Source organism: Zalophus californianus, chromosome 1, assembly GCF_009762305.2.
Source record: "Zalophus californianus isolate mZalCal1 chromosome 1, mZalCal1.pri.v2, whole genome shotgun sequence".
NCBI lineage: Eukaryota > Metazoa > Chordata > Mammalia > Carnivora > Otariidae > Zalophus > Zalophus californianus.
Window position 1 is genome coordinate 157,387,317 of NC_045595.1, and position 27,899 is coordinate 157,415,215.

At 37.1% G+C, this 27,899-nt stretch overlaps 1 protein-coding gene and 1 non-coding gene across 3 annotated transcripts; both read left to right on the forward strand.

Moving 5' to 3' along the window:
* The first annotated feature begins 13 nt into the window (after positions 1-13).
* NAA50 (N-alpha-acetyltransferase 50, NatE catalytic subunit) lies at positions 14-27,899 on the forward strand. 2 transcript variants are annotated; one of them, XM_027587824.2, is made up of 5 exons: positions 14-337; positions 22,714-22,847; positions 23,268-23,387; positions 23,809-23,875; positions 24,891-27,899. In XM_027587824.2, exons 1-5 carry the CDS (start codon positions 330-332, stop codon positions 25,066-25,068), a joined length of 507 nt encoding a protein of 168 aa, XP_027443625.1. In that variant the 5' UTR covers positions 14-329; the 3' UTR covers positions 25,069-27,899. The 2 variants fall into 2 exon arrangements, with proteins under 2 accessions (XP_027443625.1, XP_027443624.1); XM_027587823.2 differs by having other exon boundaries at positions 15-337; positions 22,711-22,847.
* LOC113919080 lies at positions 16,274-16,376 on the forward strand. The gene has a single exon (XR_003518814.1). It is a non-coding gene; the product is annotated as a U6 spliceosomal RNA (small nuclear RNA).

Sequence of the window (27,899 nt, forward strand, 5' to 3'; positions counted from 1 at the left end):
GCGCCGGCGCGCAGAGGGGGCGGGGTGAAAGGTCACAGCGCGGCGGCGGGTCTGGCTGGCGGCTGCGGCGGGCGGGAGTGGATTGCCCGGTGTGCACGTGTGGAGAAGCGGCGGCACAGCGCGGCGGCGGGAGACACCCCCGCCCCTTTCGGAGACGCAGGACTGCGCTTGACTCTCGCGGCCTCCGTCACCCGCTCAGCTCCCTGCCCTAGGCGGGGAGGCCGGCTTGTGGGGGTTGAGTGGCCCGAGCTGAGGGCGCGGAGAGCTCGGGGCGGCGACGACAACGGCGTTGATATCGGTGGTAACAACGGCCTCAGCAGGCGGGGAAGATGAAAGGGTGAGGAAGGGCAGCCGGGCAGTGCCGGGCCGGCGGGGAAGAGGGGCTGCGGGAGAGACTCCGGGCGAACACCCGGCGGAGGGAGATTTCTGGGCTTTTCTCTCTTCAACGGAGGGGGCGGATGCTCGGCGCGGGGCTGTTGGCGGGCTGAAGGGCCAGTAGAGGCAAGACCCGGGGAAGCCAGGATTTCGGCCCGGAGGACGAGTGTGGGTTGAACGGAGACTAGCAGCTGAGTGGGGCAACAGGGAAAAGCTCTTGTGAGGCGCCTTGCGTCTCCTACCCGGGAGCGGACGGCTGAGCCACCCCCGGCCCACCACTCCAACTGGAGTGGTCTGGTTGTCCTCTTCAGATCCATGCTCAACCCTAGGACCTGCGGTCTTTGACACCTTTCAGTGTTATTTACACTTGGGAGCTGTGCAGAACCTTCTGGAGGGAGAAAGAATTAGAATAAAGAGCACGGAGATGAGTATTAAGAGCTAGTGACTCAACTGGATTTGGGTTGGGTCAGAGCGAGTGGAGGAGGGGGAGAGAGCGTGAGCTCTGTAGTCTTGGGGTGCCAAAATGTTTAAGGAAGTATTGTTGATCAGTAGGTGGAGCTATTGCTCCAGTAGTTTGCTGTTGCCCCTGTGCTGTGGGGGTGGGGGGTCCTTGATTACTACTACGAAGCTTTTTTCAGGTGATTAGCAAAATTAATATTTTTTCAGTTTCCTTTTTGGATAAAATTAGGGATTATTTTGGTTCAACTACTTCCATTTGGATATCGCCTTACTATTATATACTATTAAAATATTAATTACATAACACGGTGTTTTAAAATATTTCCTAAATTAGCCGTTTTGGAGCTCTCCTTTTATCAATGTTAAAAGCTTTCTGAGATGGCTGAATTTTTTTCTATTATAGCAAGTCAGTTAAAGAATTGTAACTGTGTTGAGTTACTGAAGACTTTCAAACTGTTCAGCCTTTTGAGGATGAAATAAAAGTCAGTCTTCAAAATAATCTTATGCTGCCTAAAACAAGGCTCTCGGTGTGTATGTGATTGGAGTCGAAGAGGTCCAGGAAGGGTTAATTGGCCTTTCTGTAGGTCTGTACATGATTCCTTTCTCTGATTTTGCTTTAAATATTGGAAATTCATTCTAATGCTGAATTGTGTGTTTTACATTAAATTCAGAAATCGTGAAATTTTCATAGTACCTGCACTATATTAAACATCAAGTTCTGAAGTTCCAATCAGGATACTAATTGAGGTATGAGAAGTATTTGTAGCACTTAAATCATGATCTAGGAAGTTTAGCTATTTTATTTATGATCCAGTATAATTTGGTGAGATTTTTCTTTTCCCTTGAACATGGGTGCTTTCTTACTCGTTTCTTTTTTTTTTTTTTAAGGTTTTATTTATTTGATAGCACGAGCAGGGGGGAGAGGGAGAAACAGACTCCCTGCTGAGCAGGGAGCCCTGGGGGGCTGGATCCCAGGACCCTGGGACCATGACCCCAGACAAAGGCAGACGCTTAACGGACTGAGCCACCCAGGTGCCCCTCGTTTTTTATTCTTATCAGCACACAATACTTCTCATCTTGTTCTGTTAGAGTACTAAAAATGAGGCTGAATAGTTCCCGGGTTGAGACTGCATGGATTCATAAAGGAGGACTTCCAAGAAATTATTCTGGGTGTTTAGATCCAAAATCTTTGGTCTAGCTCAGTCTTGCCTAGAGTGTAATGTTCTTTCTAATACCTAACTTGGCAATAGAAATGGGGTCAAACAGTGGTATTATTCACAATCTACCTTTAGTTAATACACTCATGAGGCATTATCTTTTTACTTAAAATGGTGATTTATGTGCAACAATGGTGATTTATTATTCTGGGGATGGTGGCAAATCCCCAGAAACGAGTAACTGGCCAAATCTAGAGGAAATTTATAGTTACTGAATTTGTACCGCAAGCCAGCAACTATCCCCGAAATGAATAGTCTTTAAGTCTAGTTCCTGTCACTTATGATTGGAAACTTAAAGTTGTGTTCCTTTTTTTTTTTATGATTTATTTATTTATTTATTTGACACAGAAAGAGAGAGAGAGAGAGAGAGAGAGAGAGAGAAAGCACAAGCAGGGGGAGGGGCAGGCAGGCAGAGGGAGAAGCATGCTTCCTGCTGAGCAAGGAGCCAGATGTGGGGCTCAATTCCAGGACCCTGGGATCATGACCTGAGCGGAAGGCAGCTGCTTAACTGATTGAGCCACCCAGGCACCCCTTAAGTTGTGTTCCTAATGGTAAACTTTTAAGATGATTTCACAGGAATAGTCCCTTTAACTTCCCATTTGAAGAACTACCAGGTAAGATGGGACTTCAAAACTTTTTCCATTTCTAAGTCTTATACTTAAGGCACAGAAAAAATGAAGGCAATAGACATTATTTAAGGTCCTTTTGTTCAAAGATTTGTGGAGATTCTAAGGTCCTTTAGTTCAAAGATTTGTATCACCATGCACAATGTGGTTAGTGTTATAGTCCTGACTCGATTTGGAAAGGCCTGTGAAAATGAAACCGTGGTCCTGATTATATATTTTTGTGTGAAATTTTATTTGCTAAGTGTTTTACTGTATATTGAGCTAACTGTATAAGTTGAATAGAGATACCTAAAATTAGAAACATGAAGATTTAACTATAAATCAATCTACTATTTAAATGTTTTATGTCGTTGCCTATATTGCCTATCATTTTCAAACTTTTAAAACTTACTTTATCTGATTTTCCTTCATATTTATACTTTGTTTTTGTTAGTAATAGCAGTAGGACATTCCATTGTGTTGGCATGTATTTGCCTTTCTTCCATAGTAAGTAAATTTCCAGTTTTTAATTACTGCATGTATTTATATGCATGGTCAAGAAACTTGAGGGTATATTACAAGATGTTATTTCCTGTGTACTGAAGCTGCTTGTTTTTATGGACCAGGGATGTTGTAGGTTGAATTTGTGGATGGTAAGCTGATAATTTTCATCTATTATTCTTCTCTAGGGAAGGTGATACTCAAGCAAGAAGTCACAGCCATGATTGAGATGGCAATATAACTAGTCAGTATAATAGAGAGTAAAACTGAATCCATATACCTTTGAATTGTAGCAAAGAGGTATAAATTAGTTCTAACAAAAGTGTCTTTAGCGGCGCCTGAGTGGCTCAGTCTGTTGAGCTTCTGGCTCTGGATCTCAGCTTGGGTTTTGATCTGGTTGGGAGTTCGGTACCATGTTGGGATCTACGCTGGGTGAGGAGCTTACTTAAAAAAAAAAGGCCTTAACAAAATATGAATACATGCAAAGTAAAGATGGGGAAGTAGATAATAATACAATATATAGAACAATGTAGTTCAAAATAGGAGATTCTGCAGTCAAAAGAATCTATGTTGAAATATGGTTACTTCTGACAGCATATGGACTCGGAAGGAGCACAAGAGAGTTTTCTGAAGTGCTAGAAATATTCTCTATCTTTACTTTGGATATTGATTGCATAGGTGTATACATATGTAATAAAGTCAAGGAGCTGTGAACAAGATTTGTGCTCTTTACCATACATATTCTATACTTCGGTAAAACAGGTGTTTTTTTTGTTTTTTAAGGTTGTATTGCTGTTTTTGTAGGGGGGACAGGTAGTGAGGCTGAAGGAGAATTCATGGACTTTTGTAAACCTCCAATTCATACTCCTCCTATGAAGCCAGTAATTTGTGGGATTTGGATTGAGATACTGTATTTTAAAATACTTTATAATCTCTTGCTTTGTTGAGACGAATTCACATAAAATATAACCTACCTGTGCCACAATTTTTTAGAAAGTCAATATGGTGTAACCAACATAAGGGAGAAATAAAAGTAAACTATAATAAGATATTTATTTCAATATGTAAATGATCAGGTACAAATACACCATAAATCATAAGATCAGATGTTTGTATCTGTCTGTAAATAAAATCATTATATAATTTAGAAAGTAGATCTGCTACCAATACAGATGTGTGCATTGGTGACTAATGCTGTGTTGCCATCACTGTTGTGATTTTTTTCCAAAAAATGCGTACAACTGTTGGTAAAGTTCTGAACAAAGAATAATCATGAATTTTGGGGTTGAAAAAGATTTTTAAAGGTTATCCATATAAAGCATTATCTTTCAAAGCCAGTGCTTTTGCCAGACCAAACTAATATCTACATTAAATTTCACTTTGCTTGGGGCGCCTGGGTGGCTCAGTTGTTAAGCATCTGCCTTCACCTCAGGTCATGATCCCAGAGTCCTGGGATCGAGCCCCGCGTCGGGCTCCCTGCTCAGTGGGGGAAGCCTGCTTCTCCTCTCCCACTCCCCCTGCATGTGTTCCCTCTCTCGCTTATGTCTCTCTCTGTCAAATAAAATCTTAAAAAAAAAAATTTCACTTTGCTTATGTTTTCCATTTTGGCCTGTGGAAATCCTTTTGACTTCTGATTTTCTCGTACACATATTAGCTATGGCTTCCAGCTTTGTGCCATATGAAAAAGATACAACTTCTCAATTATTTAAATGGTTGTCCTTTTTTTTTTTTTCAAGGACAGCCTACAGAAACCATTAAAATACCAGGTGTAACCAATAGAAACTTCCCTTTCATCACAGAAATGAAAATTATGTATTATAGTTTAATAACTATAAAACTATCTAATTGTCCCATAGTGAACACTACTTTCTCTTGATTTGATCTCTTGCATCAGTTCCTATATACATTCATTGCCTAACTTATTGGAAAAATGTTAGTCCTGTCCTTTGCAATACAGTAATGACTAGCTACAGTAGGCTGTTGAGCAGTTGAAATGTGGCTTGTGTTACTGAGGAACTGAATTTTAATTAAAATTTTAATTTTAGAAACTGATACTCAAAGTCAGTTGTTGGACAATTTTCAAGTATGTTTAAAACAACCTGGATAGGTGAATCTATAAAGTTTGTGAAATGTGAATATAGATCAGTATTTCCAAGGAAAATTAGCATCTGAATTGAGACTTGCTGTGTAATACACGCTGGATTTTAAAAAGACTTGGTATGGGGGTGCCTGGCTGACTCAGAAGAGCACGTGACTCTTGATCTCAGGGTTGTGAGTTAAGCCCCATGTTGCATGTAGACATTACCAAAAATAAGTAAATAAACTTCAAAAAGACTTAGTATAAAAAAAGACTTTTTTAAAAGTGAAATTAATTTTTATTTTGGTTGCATGTTGAAATGATTTCATCTGTTTCTTTTTGCCTTGTTAATATAGATACTAGAAATTCTAAAATTACTTATGTGACTCGAATTGTATTTTGGACAGTGCTGTGCTAGACCCTGAAAAAAAAAAGTTGGTGTAAAACATCTCTTTCCTTAGGATCCAATTTTAGGTGGTGTTTCTAAATAGTAAATGTGCAGTTTGTGGGCCAGCAGATAGTGTGTGGCTGGTTATATACCTCTGTGATGAAGGATTCTGAGGCCACTCTTGGTTTTAGATTAAAATATTGTAATCCAGTCACCTTGTCTGCCATGATGGAGAAGGGATAATTGGAAGTATCCATTTGCCTCTCCTGAGCTAGCCTGACCTGTATTCTGCCTCTATCATTGCTGAAGCTGTTAATGGAAAACCTTGTTTTCCAAGTCCAGAGGCTTTTCTCAGTCCTCAATAGTGCTGCAGTGAATACTTGTTTATAAAACTACTTGACACACATCCTTATTTCTTTTGGATAATTCCCTAGAAGTGAATTTTTTGGATCAGAAGGTACTGGTATTTTTAAATCTCTGGTATTTGTTGCCAGGTGACATCTAGAAAGATAGTAGCAATTTATTACTGCCAACAGTGTATGAGAGTGCCCTTTTCTTCTCCAAGGGCTGATGGGGAAGGGAAGGGACACTTGAAAAAACCTTAAGGAAATGAAGGAAGACATTATAGCTGTCATTTCAGCCATTGGTGGTATAAATTACCTTCTTCTGGAATGAGTGGCATACATTGAGCATTTGTAAAATGGTAGAAATAAGTTTCTTTACAAGTTGGGTTTGAGGACATATTCACATGATAGCCTAACTCTAGTTTTACTTTGCTGATTAGATGATGAATTGTATTTCCCCCCCCCCTTTTTTGTTACTGTTAATTTGATTACTTAGTGAAGTTGGACATTTCCCACTTTTACTGGCCATTTGTATATGTTTGTAACTTACCTGTTACTTGTGTAACTTACCAGTTTTTAATTTGGATATTGAGGTGTGTTTTAACTTCAAATTGCAAAACAACCAAAGTTAATGTTCTTTAGAAAATGGGGTTGAGACGTTTGAATTAGTAAATATTGTCAGAGTGGTGCCAGTTTAGGACCCAGCTCATGAGAAAAAACTTTTTACAGATGGAACTTGTTATAAACTAGGTTAAGCAAGGAGAATTGTACTTAGGAGCATTTTAAAGATTTCTTATTTCTCTTTCCAGAAAACTGAAGTATATTTAAAGATATACTTGGATTACCTCCCTGCCTGTCCATGTAGATTATTATTCACAGCATAATTTATCTTTTTTTAAAGATCTTACATATTTATTTGAGAGAGAGAGAGCATGCACACAAGTTGGGGGAAGGACAGAGGGGGAGGGAGAGGGGCAAGCAGAAGCAGGGCTCAAACTTAGCACCCTGATGTGATCATGAGCCCAGCTGAAATCAAGAGTCGGACACTTAACAGACAGAGCCACCCAGACTCCCCAGCATAATTTATCTTCCTGAAGGAGACTCACTTTAACACAAAAAGCATTGAATTAAAAGCAGCCACAAATTTGTAGTTCAGGGTGCCACTAATAATAGTTAGCAGTAGGGTCACTAATAGTTTTTTTTTTACCTCTGGGCCTTGGTTCCTTTAGAAAGAACAGCTTAAACCTGAACAGGAACAGCCAAAAGTTGAAATTCATGTGCCTGTTTTAATCTGTTGATAGTATTTAATCAATCAGTATTTAATCTGCTGATAGCTTTGATGAGTTCTCAGATTGCCAAACAAAAAAAAAAGTGATGTCATTGGTTATTAATATCTACCATGACTGCTGTGGCATGTGGGTCACATGTTTGCCATCCCTTGTCTCTTATTAGCTCTAACTTTTTATGATACCAAGAAACAAAACTTTGGAATCATATTTGAACTGTTCTCTTTTATGCTGCTTTCTTGATTTTGCTTTTGTGTCTGCCTTTTGAGACCTGCTTTCCCATCCTTCCTGCCTCATGGCCCTTTTACTTTTTATAGCTACCTAGTACATATCCTCCAGGCAATAAATTCTCACTTAAACCTTACTATAGCTCTAGGAAAGCATCCATAATCTACTAATGTATCTATAGGTTTAATATCTTTAGTCTACTAATGAAGTAACATCGTACAGAGGTGAACCAAGAAGGAAAGAAAGTTTGGTGGGTTCTGGAATTTTTGAAATTTTATATGGCCAAAAAACAAGGTGGGAGAGAGAGAGAAGGCTAGACCAGGCCACATTTAGGTGAAAAGGACTTTTTATGCAGTGCTATTCAAATTTCATTTGATAGGTTATGTGCAGCTTTTGAAAGATCTTAAGCATTAGAAGTAAAGTGATCAGATTTGTGTTTTCCAAAGATTATTCTCACTGCATTGTGATGGCTTTGTCTACTTGACTCTATTTTCCCCTTCATTAGGCTATTAGAATTTGTGTTAAAATGATGGTCTGAAGCATACTGCTTAGAGAAGGGGTATAGGAACAGATTATGAAGATATTTGGGGAGCAGAATTAACAGGGATTAAAATGGGATGTAAGAGTACATATAAAACTAGATTTTTATATTGGATGGGTGATGGGACTATTCATAAAAATAGAGGATAGAGGTAGCTGTTCTAACTTCCTGTGGAGGATGGTGAGTTCATTTTTCAATGTGTTGAGTGTGAGATTCCTGTAGAGATAACTAGTAAGCAGTTGGAAAATATGTGCTTGGATTCAGAGACTTGGAAGTAAAAGCAACATTTAGGTGGTAGTAAGGGAAAGGCCATAGCTGGGAAGGAGCTCTAATTGAACATATGGGTGGCCGTGGAAAATTTTTTTCAAAGAATTACTTGATTATTTTTAGATTATAACCTTAAGTAGATTATATCTGGTGTGTGTTTAGCACTTGTACACAAGCAAATAATTGCTGAGATTTTTGCACACCTGATACTTGCACTGATACAGCTTGCAGAACTAATCCACCCATCATCACTTTTTTGATACCTGCTAAATCTCTACAACAGTGATAGTCACACAGGGTCACATCTCCCATCCCTGGTTAACTGGTAATGTCTGGAGGCATTTTGGGTTGTCACAGTGGGATCGGGCATTTAGTGGGTAGAGGCTAGAGATGATCCTAAATATCCTACAGTGCTCCAGAAAGCCCTTCACAAAGAATTATCCAGCCCAGAATATCAGGAGTACTAGGATTGAGAAACCCTAAAATCTAGACAAGATGAGAGACAGCCCATCAGTTAAATTAAGGGCCTAGAGATTCTTGAACTTATTGGAAGTAATTCATCAGTTTCTTGAAATATTTGAGGTCCTGCCCTAAGTCTTGTAGTTCAGTAGAAGAGATAAGATATAAAAATAAATGCTTACAACAGCACAGAGGTGCTGTGCCTTGGAAGGGTACAAACAGTATAATATAGTTCAGATGAGGTGGAAATCTCAGCAGGATGACAGTTTAAGGCCTCATGAGCAATTAGTATTTAAGCTGTGCTTTGATAAATTCTCAGTGGACTTAACTTTTAAGTTGAAGGAATTTATACTTTAGAAGAATCACTCTTTCATGTAATTTACTTGAAGGCAAGAGTTTAGAACCAGATTACTGCTAGCTAAGAAAAAATTACCTGCCCTAAGCCCCTTGAAATTTTTTATGAAAGGACCATGGACATACTTAGATCCTTGCTAAAATACTTTTTTTTAAGTTTTATACAAATCACCTTTATCATTAGTACACCTTATGTAAATGTTCCCGGTTTTGTATTTCTCTCTCTCAATAACCTTGAGTAAAGATGACTCCTTTGAGGGGAGTCCTGTGTATGGCTGATCTTGAACTGTAATGGAAATTTGTAGACATAGGCCTGGTTCTGGCTTTATTGAGAAATGGCTGCATAACCATAGGTACATCTGTCTGGGTTTCAGCTCTATCATCTGAAAAGAAGAGGAATGGACCCAGTGGCTTCTAAGGTTCCTTCCAGATAAACAGTCTGCACAAGAAGTAACCAAGCAGTTAAAATTTTGTGAAAAGGTGTACTTAATACTCACATAAAATATAAATGGTTAGACTTTAAACTTTATACAATATTTCATTTTCTCTTTTTGCAGTATAACTTCAGACTTTGTAGAGAAAGACATACTTTTGTGTAGTCATACCTCCATCTTGTGGCCCTTCAGAATATTGCCACTAAATTTTGTTTTTATAATTTTGGGCATAATTGACATTACCTTTAATAGCTAAAAACATTTGAGTGCTTATTATCTGATGTTGCTGTGTTAAATACTTAATATGTGTTATCATTGTATCACAGTGCTTGTTTTAAGCCACAGGTGAAGGTTTTCTACCATATTCTAAGCACGAAGATGGTATGAGATTTGACTAACAGATTAATCTTGTGGTGCTGATATAAATAACTAATGGGCTGTATAAAGTAAGGGGCAAGTAGCCGTGTTCAGATCTAAGAACTTGGGTATACATGGGCACTTTTGCTATATCAGTTTTCCCGTTTTAGATCCTTATTCTAAAGTCATTGGTATGAAGAAACATACCAAAGTTTGTTATAGATTGGAAAAACAAGAAAAAAATGACATGTCATATGAATTTACTTGAGCCAAGAGAATAGTTTCTTTAATTACTACTGTATTCAGTTTTTTATAGTTAGGGTTGTAAACTGGTGCCAAGATAAGTGAGTACAAAAAAAGAGCTGAAATGTAGGCTTTATGTAAAAGCTTCTGATTTAAATATTAGCAACCAACTTAAATTAAAAACAAGAAACTGTTGCGTCTAATATATGTAGCAGATTTGACTTTTAGTCCAGGAATTTGGGGCTTATCTACAGAGTAGAGGTCCTAAATTGATCAATTAAGATAGTTTATGTTGTTAAATTACACTGAAATGTGGGGTGCCCTCAAGGCTCAGTCATTTAAGCATCTGACTCTTGATTTCGGTTCAGGTCATGACCTCAGGGTTGTGAGCTCAAGCCCCACGTAGGACTCCGCTCAGCGTGGAGTCTGCCTGGGATTCTCTCTCTCCCCCTGCTTGTGCGTGTTCTCTTTCTCTAAATAAGTAAGTAAATCTTTAAAAAAGAATAAATTACATTGAAATCTTAATCTGAAGTAAGTAAACAGTGTAGTGATTAATAACCAGGTTTCAAGAGTCAGGCTGATTTGAATTTGAGACTAGCTCTCAATACTAGCTATGTCACAAACATTAAAGCTATAGCATAATATACCGTGTCACTTACATAGGGAAAATGATTTAACATTTTATATGAAATCCTCTTCTCTATGCCCATCCTTAGCCTCTCTTTCCCTTACCAGAATTCTTGGAGATGGAAGTTTAATATATGCAGTGGGAAGTTTATTAATTTAGGTGGATGCCAAACTTGTGTGGTTAACTTAAGAAGCCTTAATCATTAAAGATTCCACAGTGGGATGTGGAAATCTGAGTTTTTAACTGGTAAAGTGATTCTGGTGTATAGGCAGGTTTGGAATCCATTCTTGGATTTTGTGACACTGCTTCTCTATAGACTTTTTCCCTAGTCTCTTGAAAATTGTTTCTTGGACTTCTTTGTGGGCTCCTGTTTGTTTACCCCTAAAATTCAAGTGTTTCTTTTAGTAGTTGTGTTTTAGATGTTCTAATACACTATGATTTTCTTGGTAATGTGATCTATTCACATAATCAAAGGATATATATTATGCAGTATTTGTATTTCAGGAAATAACTCTCAAAGTGATGGGTTACAAAAGGGAATTCTTATGAGTTAAATTAATGTAAACTCTGGATGCATTCCCCCTACTATCTAATTGTTTTTATATACTTAATGCCAACATTGCTTCCAGTCACATTAGGTAGCATTTAAACTACATTATATAAATAATTTTTTTATTTTTATTTTTGTTTATTTTTTTAAAGATTTATTTATTTGAGAGAGCGAGAATGAGAGAGAGAGAGAGTGTACATGAGAGGAGGGAGGGCCAGAGGGAGAAGCAGGCTCCTCACCGAGCAGGGAGCCTGATGCGGGACTTGATCCCGGGACTCCGGGATCATGACCTGAGCCGAAGGCAGTTGCTTAACCAACTGAGCCACCCAGGCACCCTAAATGATTTTTTTTTAAATGATCATTTTACCTAAAACATGTTTGACAGTAGTTTTAATGGAAAAAAGTGTCAGGATATGTGGCCATTTATACCAAAGGCAAAGACTATGTAACAGGCTATCCTGAGATTGATGAATTTAGAGGAGGAAGTCTGTACCAGAACGGAAGGCTCACTCTTATCCAGCTCTTATTCAATTTCTTTTCTGCAAACTGAAGGCTTGGTACAGCTGGAAATTGAGGGGTTGTGGTTTGTTAAAGGTTTGAAATTCTTGCCTTTTACTGTTTTTTCAAATGGTCAAGAATAAGTCAGGCATCAAGTGCTTTCTACCATGAGTTTTAGTATCAAAAATAGCATGTCTTTGTTCTTTTTTAGTCAAAGTTGCTATAAAACTTAACATAAATGCAAAGTGCTACAGCTTTATAGTTCCTTATGTAAATAAGTAATGTATGTTTATTTTTTGTTATGGAAATTTTCAAACACCTATAAAAGTAAATAGTGCATTGAGCCCTCAATGCATTCAATTCCATTAGGTAGTATTAATTCTCATATTCTTTTGTCTTTGCCTGATCAATACTTTCCCATTTTTCCTTTTTTGCTGGAGTACTTCAAAGGAAATTCTTGAAGTACTATCTCATTCTATCTGTAAATAATACAGTATGAGTCTTTATCATGGAGACTTTAAAAAAAAAAGTAACTATAATACTGTTACACCTAATATCTTATGATCTGATGCCCAGTCTGTATTTGCTTTTTCTTATTTGTCTTATGTCTTTTTCAAGTTAAAATCCAAAAAGGTCCTCCACACATTTTAATTGACTGAAATGTCTCATCACCTCTTAATCTGACAGCTTCTCCTTTTAAAAAAAAAAAAAAACTTACTTTTTTTTTTTACATTTTATTAGAGAGATGGGGGGGAGCATGAGTTGGGGGGAGGGGCAGAAGGAGAGGGATAAGCAGGCTCCCCATTGAGCAGGGAGCCTGAAGCAGGGCTCAATCCTAGGACTCCGAGATCATGACCTGAGGCGAAGGCAGACGCTTAACTGACTGAGCCACACAGGCATCCCAACAAACTTACTTTAGAACAGTTTTATAGTTTTTAGATTTAATTTGTGAAGATGGTACAGAGAATTCCAGTTTCTGCTATTAGTAATAGTTTACATTAGTATGGTACACTGTTAGAATGAAAAGGCAAGCCAAAAATTGGGTGAAAATAGTTGCAAATTATATATCTGATAAAGAATTTGTATCCAGAATATATAAAGAACTCCTTACGACTCAAAATAAGCAATCCAATATAAAAATGGGAATTCTTATTACTGTAAAAATTTTTGGTTTATTCTCAGGCCTAGACCATGGGCAAAAAACAGGCATTTTATCAAAGAAGATGGACAGTTGGCTAATAACCATCCAGAAGGATGCTCGGCATTATTAGTCATTAGAGAAGTGCACATCTAATGAGATTATCACTTCATACCACTAAAATGGCATGAATAGAAAGACAATAAAAAGTGTTGGTGAGGGGTACCTGGTGCCTCAGTCTGGTTAAGCATCCAACTCTTGGTTTTGGCTCAGGTCATGATCTCAGGGTCTTGGGATTGAGCCCCACAGTGGTCTCCTCGCTCAGCAGGGAGTCTGCTTGAGATTCTCTCTCCCTCTGCCCCTCCCCCTGCTCTCTCATGCACACAGTTTCTCAAATAAATAAATAAATCTTTAAAAAAAAGTGTTGGTGAGGATGTAGAAAAACTAGAACCCTAATGCACTGTTGGTAGGAATGCAAATGGTTCAGCCACTTTGGACGGTTTAGCAATGTACTAGTTTTCCATTACTGGTATAACAAAATAATACAAAGTTAATTGCTTAAAAACAAATTATTACCTTAGTTCTTATGATCAAAAATCTGAAATGGGTTTTACTGAGTTAAAATCAAGGTGTTGGTAGGTATAGTGATTTTAAATAGTACCTCCCCCCCCCAAGAAAAATTCATGTCTACTTGGAACTTCAGCACATGACCTTATTTAGAAATAGGGTCTTTTCAGGGCACCTGGGTGGCTCAGTCAGTTAAGTGGCTCAGGTCATGATCCGAGGGTCCTGGGATCGAGCCATGCATTGGGCTTCCTGCTCAGTGGGGAGTCTACTTCTCCCTCTCCTTCTGCCCCTCCTCTCTCTCCTTTTCATGCTCTCTCTCTCAAATAAATAAAATCTTGAAAGAAAGAAAGAAATAGGGTCTTTGCAGATGTAATTAAGATGGTCATGCTAGGGGTACCTGGGTGGCTCAGTCATTGGGCGTCTGCCTTCAGCTCAGGTCGTGATCGCAGGGTCCTGGGATCGAGCCCCGCATCGGGCTCTCCGCTCTGTGGGAAGCCTACTTCTCCCTCTCCCACTCCCCCTGCTTGTGTTCCCTCTCTCGTTCTATGTCTCTCTCTGTCAAATAAATAAATAACATCTTTAAAAAAAAAATGATCATGCTCGATCAGAGGGCTTTAAATCCAATAACTAATGTCTTTATAGGAAGAGGAAAGGGGGTACACACATCAGAACGCTAAGTGAAGATGGAGGCAGACATTAGACTTGTTATTGCCTCAAGCCAAGAAATATCTGAGGCCACCAGGAGCTGGCAGAGGCAAGGAAGGATTCTACTCCAGATTCAGAGAGCATGGCCCTGCTGACCTGATTTTGAACTTCCAGCCTCCAGAGAATAAATTTCTCTCTTAAGCCACTCAGTGGTAATTCCTTAAAGCAGCACTAGGAAACTAATACAACAAGATTATGTTTCTTCTAGAGGTTCTAGATGAGAATTGTTTCCTTGCCTTTTCAGCTTCTCTAAGGCCACGTGTATTCCTTGTTTCGTAGTCCTTAATCTTCAAAGCTTGCAGCGTAGCATCTTAAATCTCTCGTTTCTGCTTCTTTTGTCCTATTCTCTTCTCTGATCCTTAAGGACCTCTTTGATTATTAAGGACCTCTTTGATTACATTGGGCCCACCCAGATAGTCCTGGTTAATCTTCCCATCTCAAGGTCTTAATCATATCTTGCAAAGTGCATTTTCCATGTAAAATAATGTATTAAAGATTCTTGGGATTGGAACATGGACATCCTTTGGGGCCATTATTCTACCTACGAAAGGTGGTTTCTTTAAAACGCATATTTGCCACAACCCAGCACTCCCACTCCTAGGTATCTACCAGGTAAAACTAAAGCTTACATCCACACACAGACTTATATGCAATATTCATAACATTATTTATAATGGCCACGAATATAATACTGTCAAAATGCCCGTCAGATGGTGAGTGGATAAATAAAATGTGGTATATCCTTACAGTGGAATATTGTTCAACTGCTGACACATTACATCATGGATGAACCTCAGAAACATCATGCTGCATGAAAGAAGTGTAGTACAAAAGATCACATTTATTCTATGTATATGAAATGTCCAGAAAAAGCAGATATATAGAAAGTAGATTTAGTGGCTGACTTTGGGTAGGAAAAGGTATTTACTTTAGATTTGCACAAGGGATTTTTGGGGTATGATGTGAATGTTCTAAGGCTGAATTGAGGTGATGGTTGTACAAGTCTGTAAATAGTCTAAAAGTCATTGAATTATACATTTAAATGAATTTTACGGTGTATAATTATACCATAAGGCTATTTAAGAGAAAAATAAATGAAATGTAAAAAGTGGGAAGGGGCCTCAGATTATTTGCAATATACTAGCTTACAAAGGACATGTATCCATAATACACTTACAACCCAGTTAGAGAACCCTGTTTGTTTTAAATGGGCAAAATATTTGAATAGCCCTTTTACCAAAGAAGTTATATGAAGGCAGAGAAATAAAGGAAAGCATGCTCAACATCATTTATTTAGGGACGTGCAAATTAAAACCACAATGAATTGTCATTACACGCCTGTTAGAATGGCATAAATTTTTAAAGGTTGACAGTGCCAAATGCTGAATGCAAAACAACTGGAACTCTCATATATTTATGGCCCAGCATTACTTCTTTTAAGAGAAATTTTAAACACTTAGGTTCACACAAGAACCTGTAGAGAAATGTGTATGTAGACCCAAATGCCTTTCAACAAAAGGATAAACTGTGGTATATCCATACTATGGAATACTACTCGGCAATAACAAGGAAAGAACTGTTGATACAACAGTGTGGTAAATCTCAAAGGCATTATGTTGAATGAAGGAAGCCAAGCAAATGGCTATGTATTATGTGATTCCATTTATGTGACATTCTTGAAAAAGCAAAGATACGGGGAACAGAAAACATTAATGGTTGCCTGGGAGTGTTGTTAGAGTTGAAACTCTATGGAGGGTCATGAGGGAGATTTTTGGGGTGATGGAACCATTCTGTATCTTGATCTAAATCTTGATAGTTATCGTTACACGTTTGTCAAAACTCAGAACTATACACTAAGAAAAGTGTATTTAATTTTATGTAAACTTTTAAACATTTTTTTAAAAGCTAAGAGTGAAAATTGATCCCCCAGAAAAGGCTTGGAAATAAAGGAACAACTAAGAGTACATATAGAAAATTTGAAAGCTGGTGGACTTGAATAGACTATATCAATAATTATATTAAGTCTGGACAGACCAAATGCTCCAGTTGTCAGTGCTTGCTTTGGCAGCATATATACTAAAATTGGAATGACACAGAGAAGATTAGCATGACTCAATGTGATGACAATTTTCCCCCTTACTCTATCATGCTATTTTATTTTTTTATTTTTATTTTGAAGATTTCACTCATTCACTCATTCATTTAAGATAGAGAGCCCGTGTGCCTCTGGAGGGTCAGAGGGGATGGGGGGTTAGGGCTAAGGAGACTGCACTGAGCGCGAGTCCAAAAGCAGGACTCATCCCACGACTCTGAGATCCTGACCTGAGCCAAAACCAAATCAAGAGTCATTCACTCAACTGACTGAGCCACCCAGGCGCCCCTCGTGGTATTTTAATAAAGAAAAGTAATACCTGCACATTGCATACTATTTAGAATAAAGAATTGTGTAATTTAAAAAATACGTTGTCAGATTAGAGGAACAGGACTTAAGTATATGCTGTTTACAAAAGACACTTTAAATTACAAGGACATAGAAGAGTTGAAAGTAATAGATGGTAAAAGATACATGTGCAGCATTGAGTAGAAAAAAATGGTATGTATTGAACAAAGTAGATTTTGAGACGGAATATTACAGCAAAAAGGACATTTCAAAAGGATAAAAGGACCAATTCATCAACTTATAACAGTCCCAAATAGTTACGCTCTTAGTATAACTTGGAAATACCTGAAGCAAACATTGACAAAACTGAAGAGTAAGAAGGAACACTTCCAAACTTTGTTCAAGGCCAAACATAATCCTGATTGATAAGAAAGCCTGTCAGGAATATTACAAAGAAAAACAGATTTCTCAGAATAATCTTTCTTGAGGTATCATTTTAAATAAAGGAGGTAAGAGAGTAACTTGCAGTCAAGGATGGGAAGGCTATCAACAGAGAAAGCTGCAGGTGAAGCAGATTTGGGGGAAGGGGATCGGAGATCTAGTTTTGGGTATGTTTAATTTGAATTGTCTACTACATATGCTTTGGAGTTTAGGAGTGATGTCTAAGCTAGAGACAGATTTCGAAGATGGCAGCATTAAAGTGGTAAGATTATCTTGAGGTCAACCACGAGAATAAGTGTAGCTAGAGAAGACAGCCAAGTACCATCTTTATGTGCAAGCCCCTCATAAAATTGGTGTTCTCCCACTCCAATCTCAGCTTCCACATTTACACAAAGTACACCTTTTTTTTTTTTTTGTAGTTTTATGGTTTTATTAACACGAATGCAATGTGTGTATAAGCTGTCTACATTTTCTTCAGTGCAGCCTGGCATTGGGATTGGTAGCTCTGATGGCCAGCTGACTGCTCTTTCCACAATGGCTTTGTGGTTCTTTGTGGAGGAGACATTGTGAACAGTCTCTGCACAGCAGAGAGCCTTCTTCTCCCTGCTTGTGCTCTGTCAAATAAATAAAATCTTAAAAAAAAAAATTTCATTTCTTGCCTTCCCACAAAACAAACTCTTAGTCACCCTTCACATCTGTTCCCAGGAGCACTTTCACTCTAGTATTATTTTTGTACTTTGTGTGCATGTGCTCTTACTAAGACATTGTATTTTATATATGTTATGTATAATATATGTATATACACATATGTGAATATGTGTAATAAATATACACACTCAGACACTATTTCCTAGTAGGTATAAACTCCTTTGCATTCCAGGTGTTAGCAAATAGGTGTTCAAATATTTATTGAAATACCTGATTTATGCTTTGAATAGGCAACTATTACGTTCATAAGAACTTTAGAAAATTATAGATTCACAGAACTCTTGGACACTCTATTTAATTTTCTAGTGGAGATTTTGGAATTCCTAGGGTTTTTTGGAATTCCTTTTTTTTTTAATTAATTTATTTGACAGAGAGCGAGAGCAGGAACACAAGCAGGGGGAGTAGGAGAGGGAGAAGCAGGCTTCCCACGGAACAGGGAGCCTGACGCAGGACTCGATCCCAGGACCCTGGGATCATGACCTGAGCCAAAGGCAGACGCTTAACGACTGAGCCACCCAGGCGCCCTGGAATTCCTTTTGACTTACTTTAAAAGTTCTTTTAACTTCTAAAAGCTTGTTGGTTGTTTACAATCATGTTCTCATTTTCTTGACATTTCTATATAGCACTCTGTTTATACCTTTGATACTACATGTTCTTTGCTAAATTATATTTACAAGTTGCTATTACTCTGATATACTTAGAATATCCACATTTTAAAATAATTCAGAGCTAAGTGATCAAGATCACAGAAATATTCCATTTCAATCAGACATATCATGTTCGTGAAAGTTAAACTGTATTTAAGGTAAATTTTGTTGACAAAGTTATGTTTAATAGAGATTTCTTAAACAGCTACCGAAGAATATTCATAGTATCCCAATTCTGTTTTGAAATATGTATGTGTGTATATATATATATATATGCATAGAAAAATATAGGAAGACTATATACATCAAACTTATTTCTGGTAATAATCTTGTAGAATATTTTCACTTCCTAAGTCATTTCTATGGTGATGGGCTTTTTTTCAAATCAAGACATGTATTTTTTTTTTAATTGAGCAGGGAAAGATTAAGCTGCCTATTCCCTAATGATGTAATGCAATGTTCTGTATTTAGGCTTGATCTACCTACTCTAATGGAAACTTTTAGTAGTTAATTTTTATTAGATTTAATCTAGCACATTGAGCCATAACCACCTTTTCCTTCTGTATGAAGTTAAGAAATACCTGGTTATTATCCTTTTAAAAATTATAAAGATACTTGAAGCCTGGCAATTACCTAGAAATCATTTTTTTAAGTGTTTATTTATTTTTAAGTAATCTCTGCACCCAGTGTGGGGCTCAAACTCAAGATAAAGAGTTGCATGCTCTTCCAACTGAGCCAGCGAGGCGCCACACCTGGAAATCATTCTTTAAACTTTTTAAAAACTCATGTTCTTTCACTTAAAATTTAGAAGCTTGACTTCCTAGGTTAAGTTTTTCTTTATTGTTGTTTATGATTAGATTTCATAATGTAGTTTTTCAATGACTTAAAATACAGCATCTTGACTCTTTTTTAATTGCAGTGGATAATTTTTAAATACTGTGCTCTAAATATCAATAAATGCCATATATTTAAAATATGTTACTGTACCAAATTTGAAATGCTGTACTCAGTTAAAGAGTAGCATTATGCTAAGTGAAATAAACCAGACAAAGACAAACACTGCATGGTATCACTTATATGTGAAATCTAAAAATAAAAAAGTCAAACTCATAGAAACAGAGTAGATAAGTGGTTGCCAGGGTGCGGGGAATAGGGAGAAGTTGGTAAAAAGGTACAAATTTTCAGCTGTAAAATGAATAAGGTCTGAGGATCTAATGCATATAATTGAAAATTGCTGAGAGAGTAGAACATAAGTGTTCTTACAAAAAAATGCGAGGTGATCTATTAATTAAATGGTAGAAATCCTTTTTCTAAAGAAAAGAACACAGTGTAGGGCGCCTGGGTAGCTCAGTTGGTTAAGCGACTGCCTTCGGCCCAGGTCATGATCCTGGAGTCCTGGGATCGAGTTCCGCATCGGGCTCCCTGCTCAGCAGGGAGTCTGCTTCTCCCTCTGACCCTCTTCCCTCTTGTGCTCTCTATCTCTCATTCTCTCTCTCTCTCTCTCAAATAAATAAAATCTTAAAAAAAAAAAAAAGAACACAGTGTAGGTGAGATGTGATCCCTGTACTTTTTTTTTGTTTTCAAGATTTATTTATTTCAGAGGGGTGGAGGGGCCAAAGGAAAGGGAGAGACTCTTTAGGTGGACTCTGCGCTGAGCAGAGAGCTTGACGCAGGGCTTGATCTCATGACCCTGAAATACCGACCTGACAGAAACCAAGAGTCAGACGCTTAACCACGCTTAACCAACTCTGCCACCCAGGCACCCCATGTTCCCTGTATTTTACAGTATAACTGTATCTGCTAATAAAAGGTCTGTGAGTGGTAGATGGTGGGTAAATGAGCCTAAGTAGGTATTAATCAGAAAAAAGTTTTGGGTAAAATGTTATTTACTTCAGCCTTAAAGAAGAGAAAGCCAGGGTCTGCTTTAATAAATAGAGGAGTTGTTCTGTGAATGAGATAAAACCTAGTTAAAGCGGACCTGAATCTCACAAAAAGAATTCATTTTAGTTGTGAAATACTTAGGAGAGGCTGTATTTACCCATATTTACTTAATGTGTCTGGAAATTGGAAGAAAATATAACAAATCTCTATTACAATGATGTTTGCATCTTAAGAATTTGTGTGGCTACTAAGAAACTGTGCTCAGATTTTAAGAAAATATACAAGATATGCAAGGGTGGTTGGTCACAGTAAGTAGTAAAAAACAGCATAAAAATAAAATAATTGAGGGAGGTAGGCTAAAGTTCCAAATGAGCATTATGGTCTATATTCTATTTTCTAATAATCTAAATTATAACATTTCAGAGAATATTTTTTTTAAAATTACCCACCATTCTTATTATTATTTTAAAGATTGTATATTTAAGTAATCTCTTCACCCAACATGGGGCTCAAACTTAAAACCCTGAGATTAAGAATCTCATGTTCTACTGAACTGAGCCAGCCAGGTGCTAACCACAATTCTGATCACACATTTTTTATATATGGTTTACAGCATTTTTTCTATATATTAAGAAAAGCTATTTTATATATTTATGTATTACATATGTATATTGAGAATGTGTTTCCCCCCCCCACACACAAACAATGTATCGGTGTTTCTGTGCTAATAATATAAATGTGTCATGCATGCTTTATTTAACCAGTTCCCTATTGGGGACACTTAGGTTTTTCCTTTTTACCATTATAAAAGTGTGATGATTAACATTCTCATTAGTCATTTCTCCAACAGGGTTTTTTTGTTTTGTTTTGTTTTGTTTTTAAGATCTTACTTATTTGGGGCTCCTGGGTGGCTCAGTCGTTAAGCGTCTGCCTTTGGCTCAGGTCATGATCCCACAGTCCTGGGATGGAGCCCCACATTGGGCTCTCTGCTCAGCGGGAAGCCTGCTTCTCCCTCTCCCATTCCCCCTGCTTGTGTTCCCTCTCTCGCTGTGTCTCTGTCAAATAAATAAAATCTTTAAAAAAAAAATCTTATATTTGCAGAGAGAGAGCACAAGCAGGGGGAGTGGCAGCAGAGCAGGCAGAGGGAGAAGCAGACTCCCTGCTGAGCAAGGAGCCCGATGTGGGACTGGAGCCCGATGTGGGACTTGATCCCAGGAGCCTGGGATCAGGACCTGAGCCAAAGGCAGATGCTTAACCAGCTGAGCCCCCCAGGAGTCCCTCCAACAGAGTTTTCAAAACCTATATGCATATGATGTAAATGATTAATTAGGGTGTGTTGTTTGCATTTCCCTGCTATTGACTAATGCCATTGTTATCTGGAACTAGCACCTAGCACCCAGTGAGTAGGACCCCCATTTTCTAAGTACTTGGATGGCATCAGGTTATTTTATTTTTCAACTCATTTTTATTTTGATTTGATCTTTAAAGGATTTTGTCATCTACTGTTGTGATTTTTAAGAAGACCAATAATGTATGTAAGCAACTCTACTAATGATAGTGCTAGTGGTATTCAGATTTGTCCTTCAGTTTATGGTAGTGATATTGACTTGAGCTATTAAAAAATCCTTTTGTTGACTGTCTAGAGGCAACACAGCTTTGTTACTGTGAGTCTGAATCTTTTTAGCCTTAAATTCCTTTTCCCATGGAACCGATTGTTTTGATTACATATGTTATTTTAGAAATACTACTGTTGGGTTCTTGATAAGTAGTTTTCAGACACCCTTCCCAGGTGGATTCCTTTGTTTCATTTCCAGAGATTCTGCCTCTGAAAGTAGGGTGAGGTCCAGGAATCTGGATTTCGAATACCACCCCATATGACTGTTGTGGGTTGTTCCTAGCTCAGTTAATAGAATATACGTAACTTTTGCCTATTTGGATTATTTTTTCAGAATAAATTTCTAGAGTAGGATTACTTCCATAAAGGAGATGGACCTTCAGGCTTTTTGATAGGTAGTACTAGATTGTCTTCCAGAGATAGTGTCTGTTTACATTTTTGCCATTCCCATTTGCCACCCCTTTGCCAACATTTGGTATCATCAGTCCTTTTGATCAGTAATAGATGTCTAAATTTTTCTGAACTGTAAATTACAAGAAATTTTTGGCATTTATATAGAATATTAGTCTGCCCTTCTTAGTAATTGTCATTTACTGTATTTATCTCTAAATATGTACAGTTGTATGAAAGCTACAGATTGAATCTGGAATGGCTGGCAGAATCTTCTTATAAATGGTAGTCTTTCTAGGAGTATAAAGTCACTATGAAAGGTTAGATTTATCAGTCATGTAAGAAAGACTTGGTACTCTTCTAAATATGTTCATCTTAACAAATGAAGCTGATTATATTTTATTGAGTACATTTTGGTTTGTTCCAGTAGCCGGATCGAGCTGGGAGATGTGACACCACACAATATTAAACAGTTGAAGAGATTAAACCAGGTCATCTTTCCAGTCAGCTACAATGACAAGTTCTACAAGGATGTGCTGGAGGTTGGCGAGCTAGCAAAACTTGGTATAATATGGTTTTTCTTCCCCCCCTTCATTTGTTTGTTGGTGTTCTTGACCCTAGTTTTTGATATTAGAGCAGAGTTAACTAATTTAATCCCCTTGTTTTACAAGTGAGGAAACGGGGGTGATTCAGGTTCTGAGAAAAATCTCAGAAAAACCAAGACAGTATTTGAATTTTAAAAGGAAATGCTAAATATCTTCTCTAATTCAGTGTGTGCCTATGTTTTCACATATTTGTATTTACTCTAGAAGAGATTTAAATCCCTAAAAAGAAGTAGGAAATTTTTGAAGCTATTGATATTCATAGTAGCTGATAAAATGTATTGCCAATAGCAATAATTTAGTTCTTACAGAGGGGGAGGAAGATTGAATAAAATGTGTTATTCTGTCTTTGAGCTTTATATTTTTATATTTCCCATGGCAGCCTATTTCAATGATATTGCAGTAGGTGCAGTATGCTGTAGGGTGGATCATTCACAGAATCAGAAGAGACTTTACATCATGACACTAGGATGTCTGGCACCATACCGAAGGCTAGGAATAGGTAAAATTATTTGTGTTTTTTTATTTGTTTAAAGAAGCATAAATACATCGTTACTGTTTCTGACCTAGTGAGTCAAACCATTTCTTTTGGGAATATTGGGAAAGAGTTACTGAATTATATAAGGTGGAAAATAACTTTATTAACATATTTCAACTGGAAACCCTATGTAGATTTGTTATCAATGTCCCTTTTGCTTTTTCTGTTCCTTTTACATGGAAGGGCTTATATATAAAGGTTGCTTTTCTGCTACGAGTTTTAAACTTATGTAGATAATATAGGGAAAGAACAAAATTTTCAAAAATCAGGTTGTGTTTACCTCAAATTCTAGTAGGATGCAATAAGTGTTAAGATGGCAGTTAGATGTGTAATGTAAAGATTGATTTTTATGAAATTACTTATTTGTTCTTTGTCTTGTTAATAGGAACTAAAATGTTAAATCATGTCTTAAACATCTGTGAAAAAGATGGCACTTTTGACAACATCTATCTGTAAGTGAAATGATATTTAATGTACTTATCTAAAGAATTTAATAGATTGGCTATAGAAATCTTTACTAGGAACTTTAAAATCTGGTTACTTACTTCATTGTCTTTTGGAAAAACCATGGAAGTAGTGGTTATGAAGTTTTGTTTTGTTTCAATAATAAATAAGGAATCTGAGATAAAACATTCTCATTTTGCTTTATTATGTTGGGGTGGGAGCTCCAAAGTCACAGAGATTAAACCAAGATTAAAACTCAAGTCTTCAGAATTGAAGAATTTGTAACATTAATACTACTTTTCTCATGCTCTCTGTTCTCTGGGTTTTGTTTAAGGTTCTCAGTGATATGTTCATTAGTAGTAGAGTTTAATAATCAAAATCAGAGAGTACCTAGCTGATATTAATATAGTATTAATATTCTAGATTTCAGATTAAGAGCCAAGGTTAGATCGCAACTATGGATTTTTTATAATATGGGAGATTATTCTCATTTTAACATTGGCAGTGGGAGAGATTAAATTATATAATGCTATTTTGAAGAGTAATTGAGAAAGCTCAAATTATTTATTTCAAAATATAGCATGTTTTTTATAAATCAGATATATTCAGGCATTTAGACCCCAGTTATGTTATTTTTCTTTTTTCTTTTTCTTTTTTTTTTCCTGCATGTGTTAATATGGCTTTGAATCATTCCTGTGGTTATTTACCCATTTTTAATTACTGGAATCTTTTCTCCCCTTGCAGTGAAAAATATTATGCTAGCAAGGGTACTTTGCCCTTTGTTGATTGTAAGAGCAAACACTATTTCTCAGCCTCCTAACCTCAGCCAGCTGTCTTGCAAATGTAATAGTTAGGTTTTTCTGAGAGGAATACCTAATCTTTGTTGATTGTTAGTAATTATGAGGAGAATCTAACAATTGTGTGCAGTATTCCAGCTCTGACCACTTTGAAACTATTTGTGGAGAATACACAAAAGCTAATGAAATCTTTTTTTTTTTTTCCTGATACTCTCCTGTGTCTCAGGCATGTCCAGATCAGCAATGAGTCGGCAATTGACTTCTACAGGAAGTTTGGCTTTGAGATTATTGAGACAAAGAAGAACTACTATAAGAGGATAGAGCCAGCAGATGCTCATGTGTTGCAGAAAAACCTCAAAGTCCCTTCTGGCCAGAATGCAGATGTGCAAAAGACAGACAACTGAACAAATTAGAAATGAACTTTCTTGCACTTGCTTGTCGCCAAATAAAAGAGAGGCCCATTGATTTCCCCCCCTCTTTCTTTTCCCCCTCCCTTCTTGTTCTTGTTTGTCCTCCTTTCTTTCTTTTTCTTTCCTCTAAAAAAGGTTTAATACTTCCAAGGACTTTAAAATTAATCATGTTTGGATTGTTTTAGTTCTCTTATTTTTGTGAGGTGGTTTGATTGTAGGAAGGAGGAGGTATAGGTCTGTTTGGTTTCACAGTTAAGATATATATGGTCCCAAAAATTTGGGTGTCAGTGTCAGTTTTTTTTTTAACGTCCTGCTTTCACATTGAAGGGCAGAGCCTACAAAATGTTGTATATATCAAAAGACAAAAAGAAACAGCAGCAATATCTTGTTCTCTAATTCAAAGACAAGTGTAGTGTGTTTGTGGTACTTTGGGTTTTTCAAGACTGTGGGATACTAATCCCTAGACATTGCCTTCACTCCACCTTTTGTCCTTCTGAGTGTTGTCTCAGGAGCTGGACCATTGTTATCCTTGTAAGAAGTACTAAGCTTATTTTGTTTTTTTAAGCAGTTATTTCTTTCTTCCTTGCTGAGGGTGGGTGGGACAGTTTGGGTAGGTAGTGTTTTACTTTGGTCTCAGTATTTGAGTTAAACTGCTTTTTGCTAATGAGTGGACTGGTTGTTAGCAGGTTTATTTTTCCTGCTGTTGATTGTTATTAGTGGCATTAACTTTTAGAGTGTGGCTGGTGAGATTAATTTTTTTTAATATCCCAGCTAGAGATAATGGCCTTTAACTGACCTAAAGAGGTTTGTTGTGATTTACTTTTTTTTTCCTGTCCTTTTTCTTCAGTAAACCCACAATAGTTAGTCTAACCTTAAAAATGGGAGTTGATGTCCTTATAGGTCAATACCCCTAAAGATAAACCTGAAGCAGGTATTGTCTCTTGGACATACTAAAAAACACCTAAAAGGAAGCTTAGGTGGACTCGTGGCACAATAAATGCATTTAATGTCAGCTAATGTAGACTGTCAAAAGCGTGGCCACGGAGCGTTTGATTATATAAGGAAGAATATCTAGACAGTATTTTTGAGAATAACATAGCTGTGCTACTGCTTATCTGTTGGAGAACATCCCAGATTTGCTTATTTTCTGTGCCTGTGATAATGAGCTTAAGGATTTGGGGGAGGGGGAATTGTTAAACATATTGCTTCCATATTTGGAAAAGTAGAAGTTCAGAAGTGTTAATAACGTAAACGTCACTGTGACCTCCTCTACTGATGGGACTGGTTTATGCCAGATCATTTTCTGGCACATAGGGAGTGGCTTGGACTGGTTGATAACTTTTTGTAAGATAGGAGACTTCTGAAATTTTCATGTTTTCCTCCATAGCCCCTTATCCAATATTTAAAATTTTCTAGATTGCCAATACTAGTGGCCCATGAAGTGTTCTCATTAGACTTTAAAACAATGCACGGGGCTTGAATTTTCTTGTCATTTGACTTTAAAAGGAAGTTTGATTCATAATATTTATCCTCATGTAAATTCTGGTAATAGAAATCTCATCTCTCCAAATACGTTAAATGACAAAATTATTTTACACAATGTTTATGCACATTTTATAATCTTTTTTGAGAATGTGAAAGTACAAAGTACAGTAGACTTCAGCGGTCTTAATTGAGTGCCAAGAGTAATACAGGAAAAGGAAGATAGTTGAATGAGTTTATAGGATTTGAATCTTAAGATAGTAAAAATGTAGAAAGACCATGCTGGTTTCTTGGGTATCAGTTTCTTCAGCAGTCCAAATATAAGCTTAGAAAAAAAGTTAGCATTAAGCACCTTTACCTTCATGGATAAGCTTCAGCTTGCTCTTGCCAAGAGAAGAGTGCTTGAGTTACAGAAGGCATACTTAGTTTGAAGAATTCAGCCTTTTTGTAAACTTCCAGGTATCAGAATAGATTTTGATATATAAATGAGTTTTCTGAGATGACACTGCCTCTATTTCTATAACCATTTCACCAGGACTATCTAATCAGTCCTATGAATGTATCCCTAAATGTGGTTATTGAAAACTGAATAGCTGCCTCATGACAATTAAGTACATGTTATTTAAGGAGGGGAAAAAATTAAATTTTGAATTGAGTATGTAGGCTCCCTATCGTTATAGTTTCTTTTTCCACAGTAGACAATGACTTTACCTAAACTGTATGTTTGAAAAGGTTTGTCGTACATCAGACTTGTTTGGAAAGGGTTAATTGTCCTACATCAAACTTGTATTAAGTAATTCCATCCATTTAAGGAAGAGGAGGATGTAGAAGCTGGGCACTAGTTCACATGCCTGTGAGTCAGTAAAGACTCAATGTCCCATGTTGAGTTGGTTATTTTGGAACATAAAAATTGTTGAGGTAAGTAAAACAATTAACTGGAAGTTCAGAGGATATATCCATCGTATTTTTTAGGACAGATAGTTTTTACTATGGGACAAATAGGTAAAAATTATCCTTATGGTAATTACATTTAGGTTCTAAAGAAAAGAATCTCCAGAGAAATCTATGCAATATATAATTTGTCCAGACTAGTTTTCATTTGGGGAAAGTTCTAAAATATCCCCAAAGCAGTTTACTCATCAATTGAAAGTCCTCCAAAAATAGAACTATTGGGAAACCGTGGTTTGTGGGGTGGAAAAGAAAAGCTCCCTCAGTTTTTTGGAGGGAATAACTTTAAAAATACTTAAATGGCTAAGTTTACTTGGTGCGGTTAAAAATTAAACTTGTTGATTTTAACATTGCTGTTACATCTGAAATAAACTTATGTGATGTTCTGGTAGTAA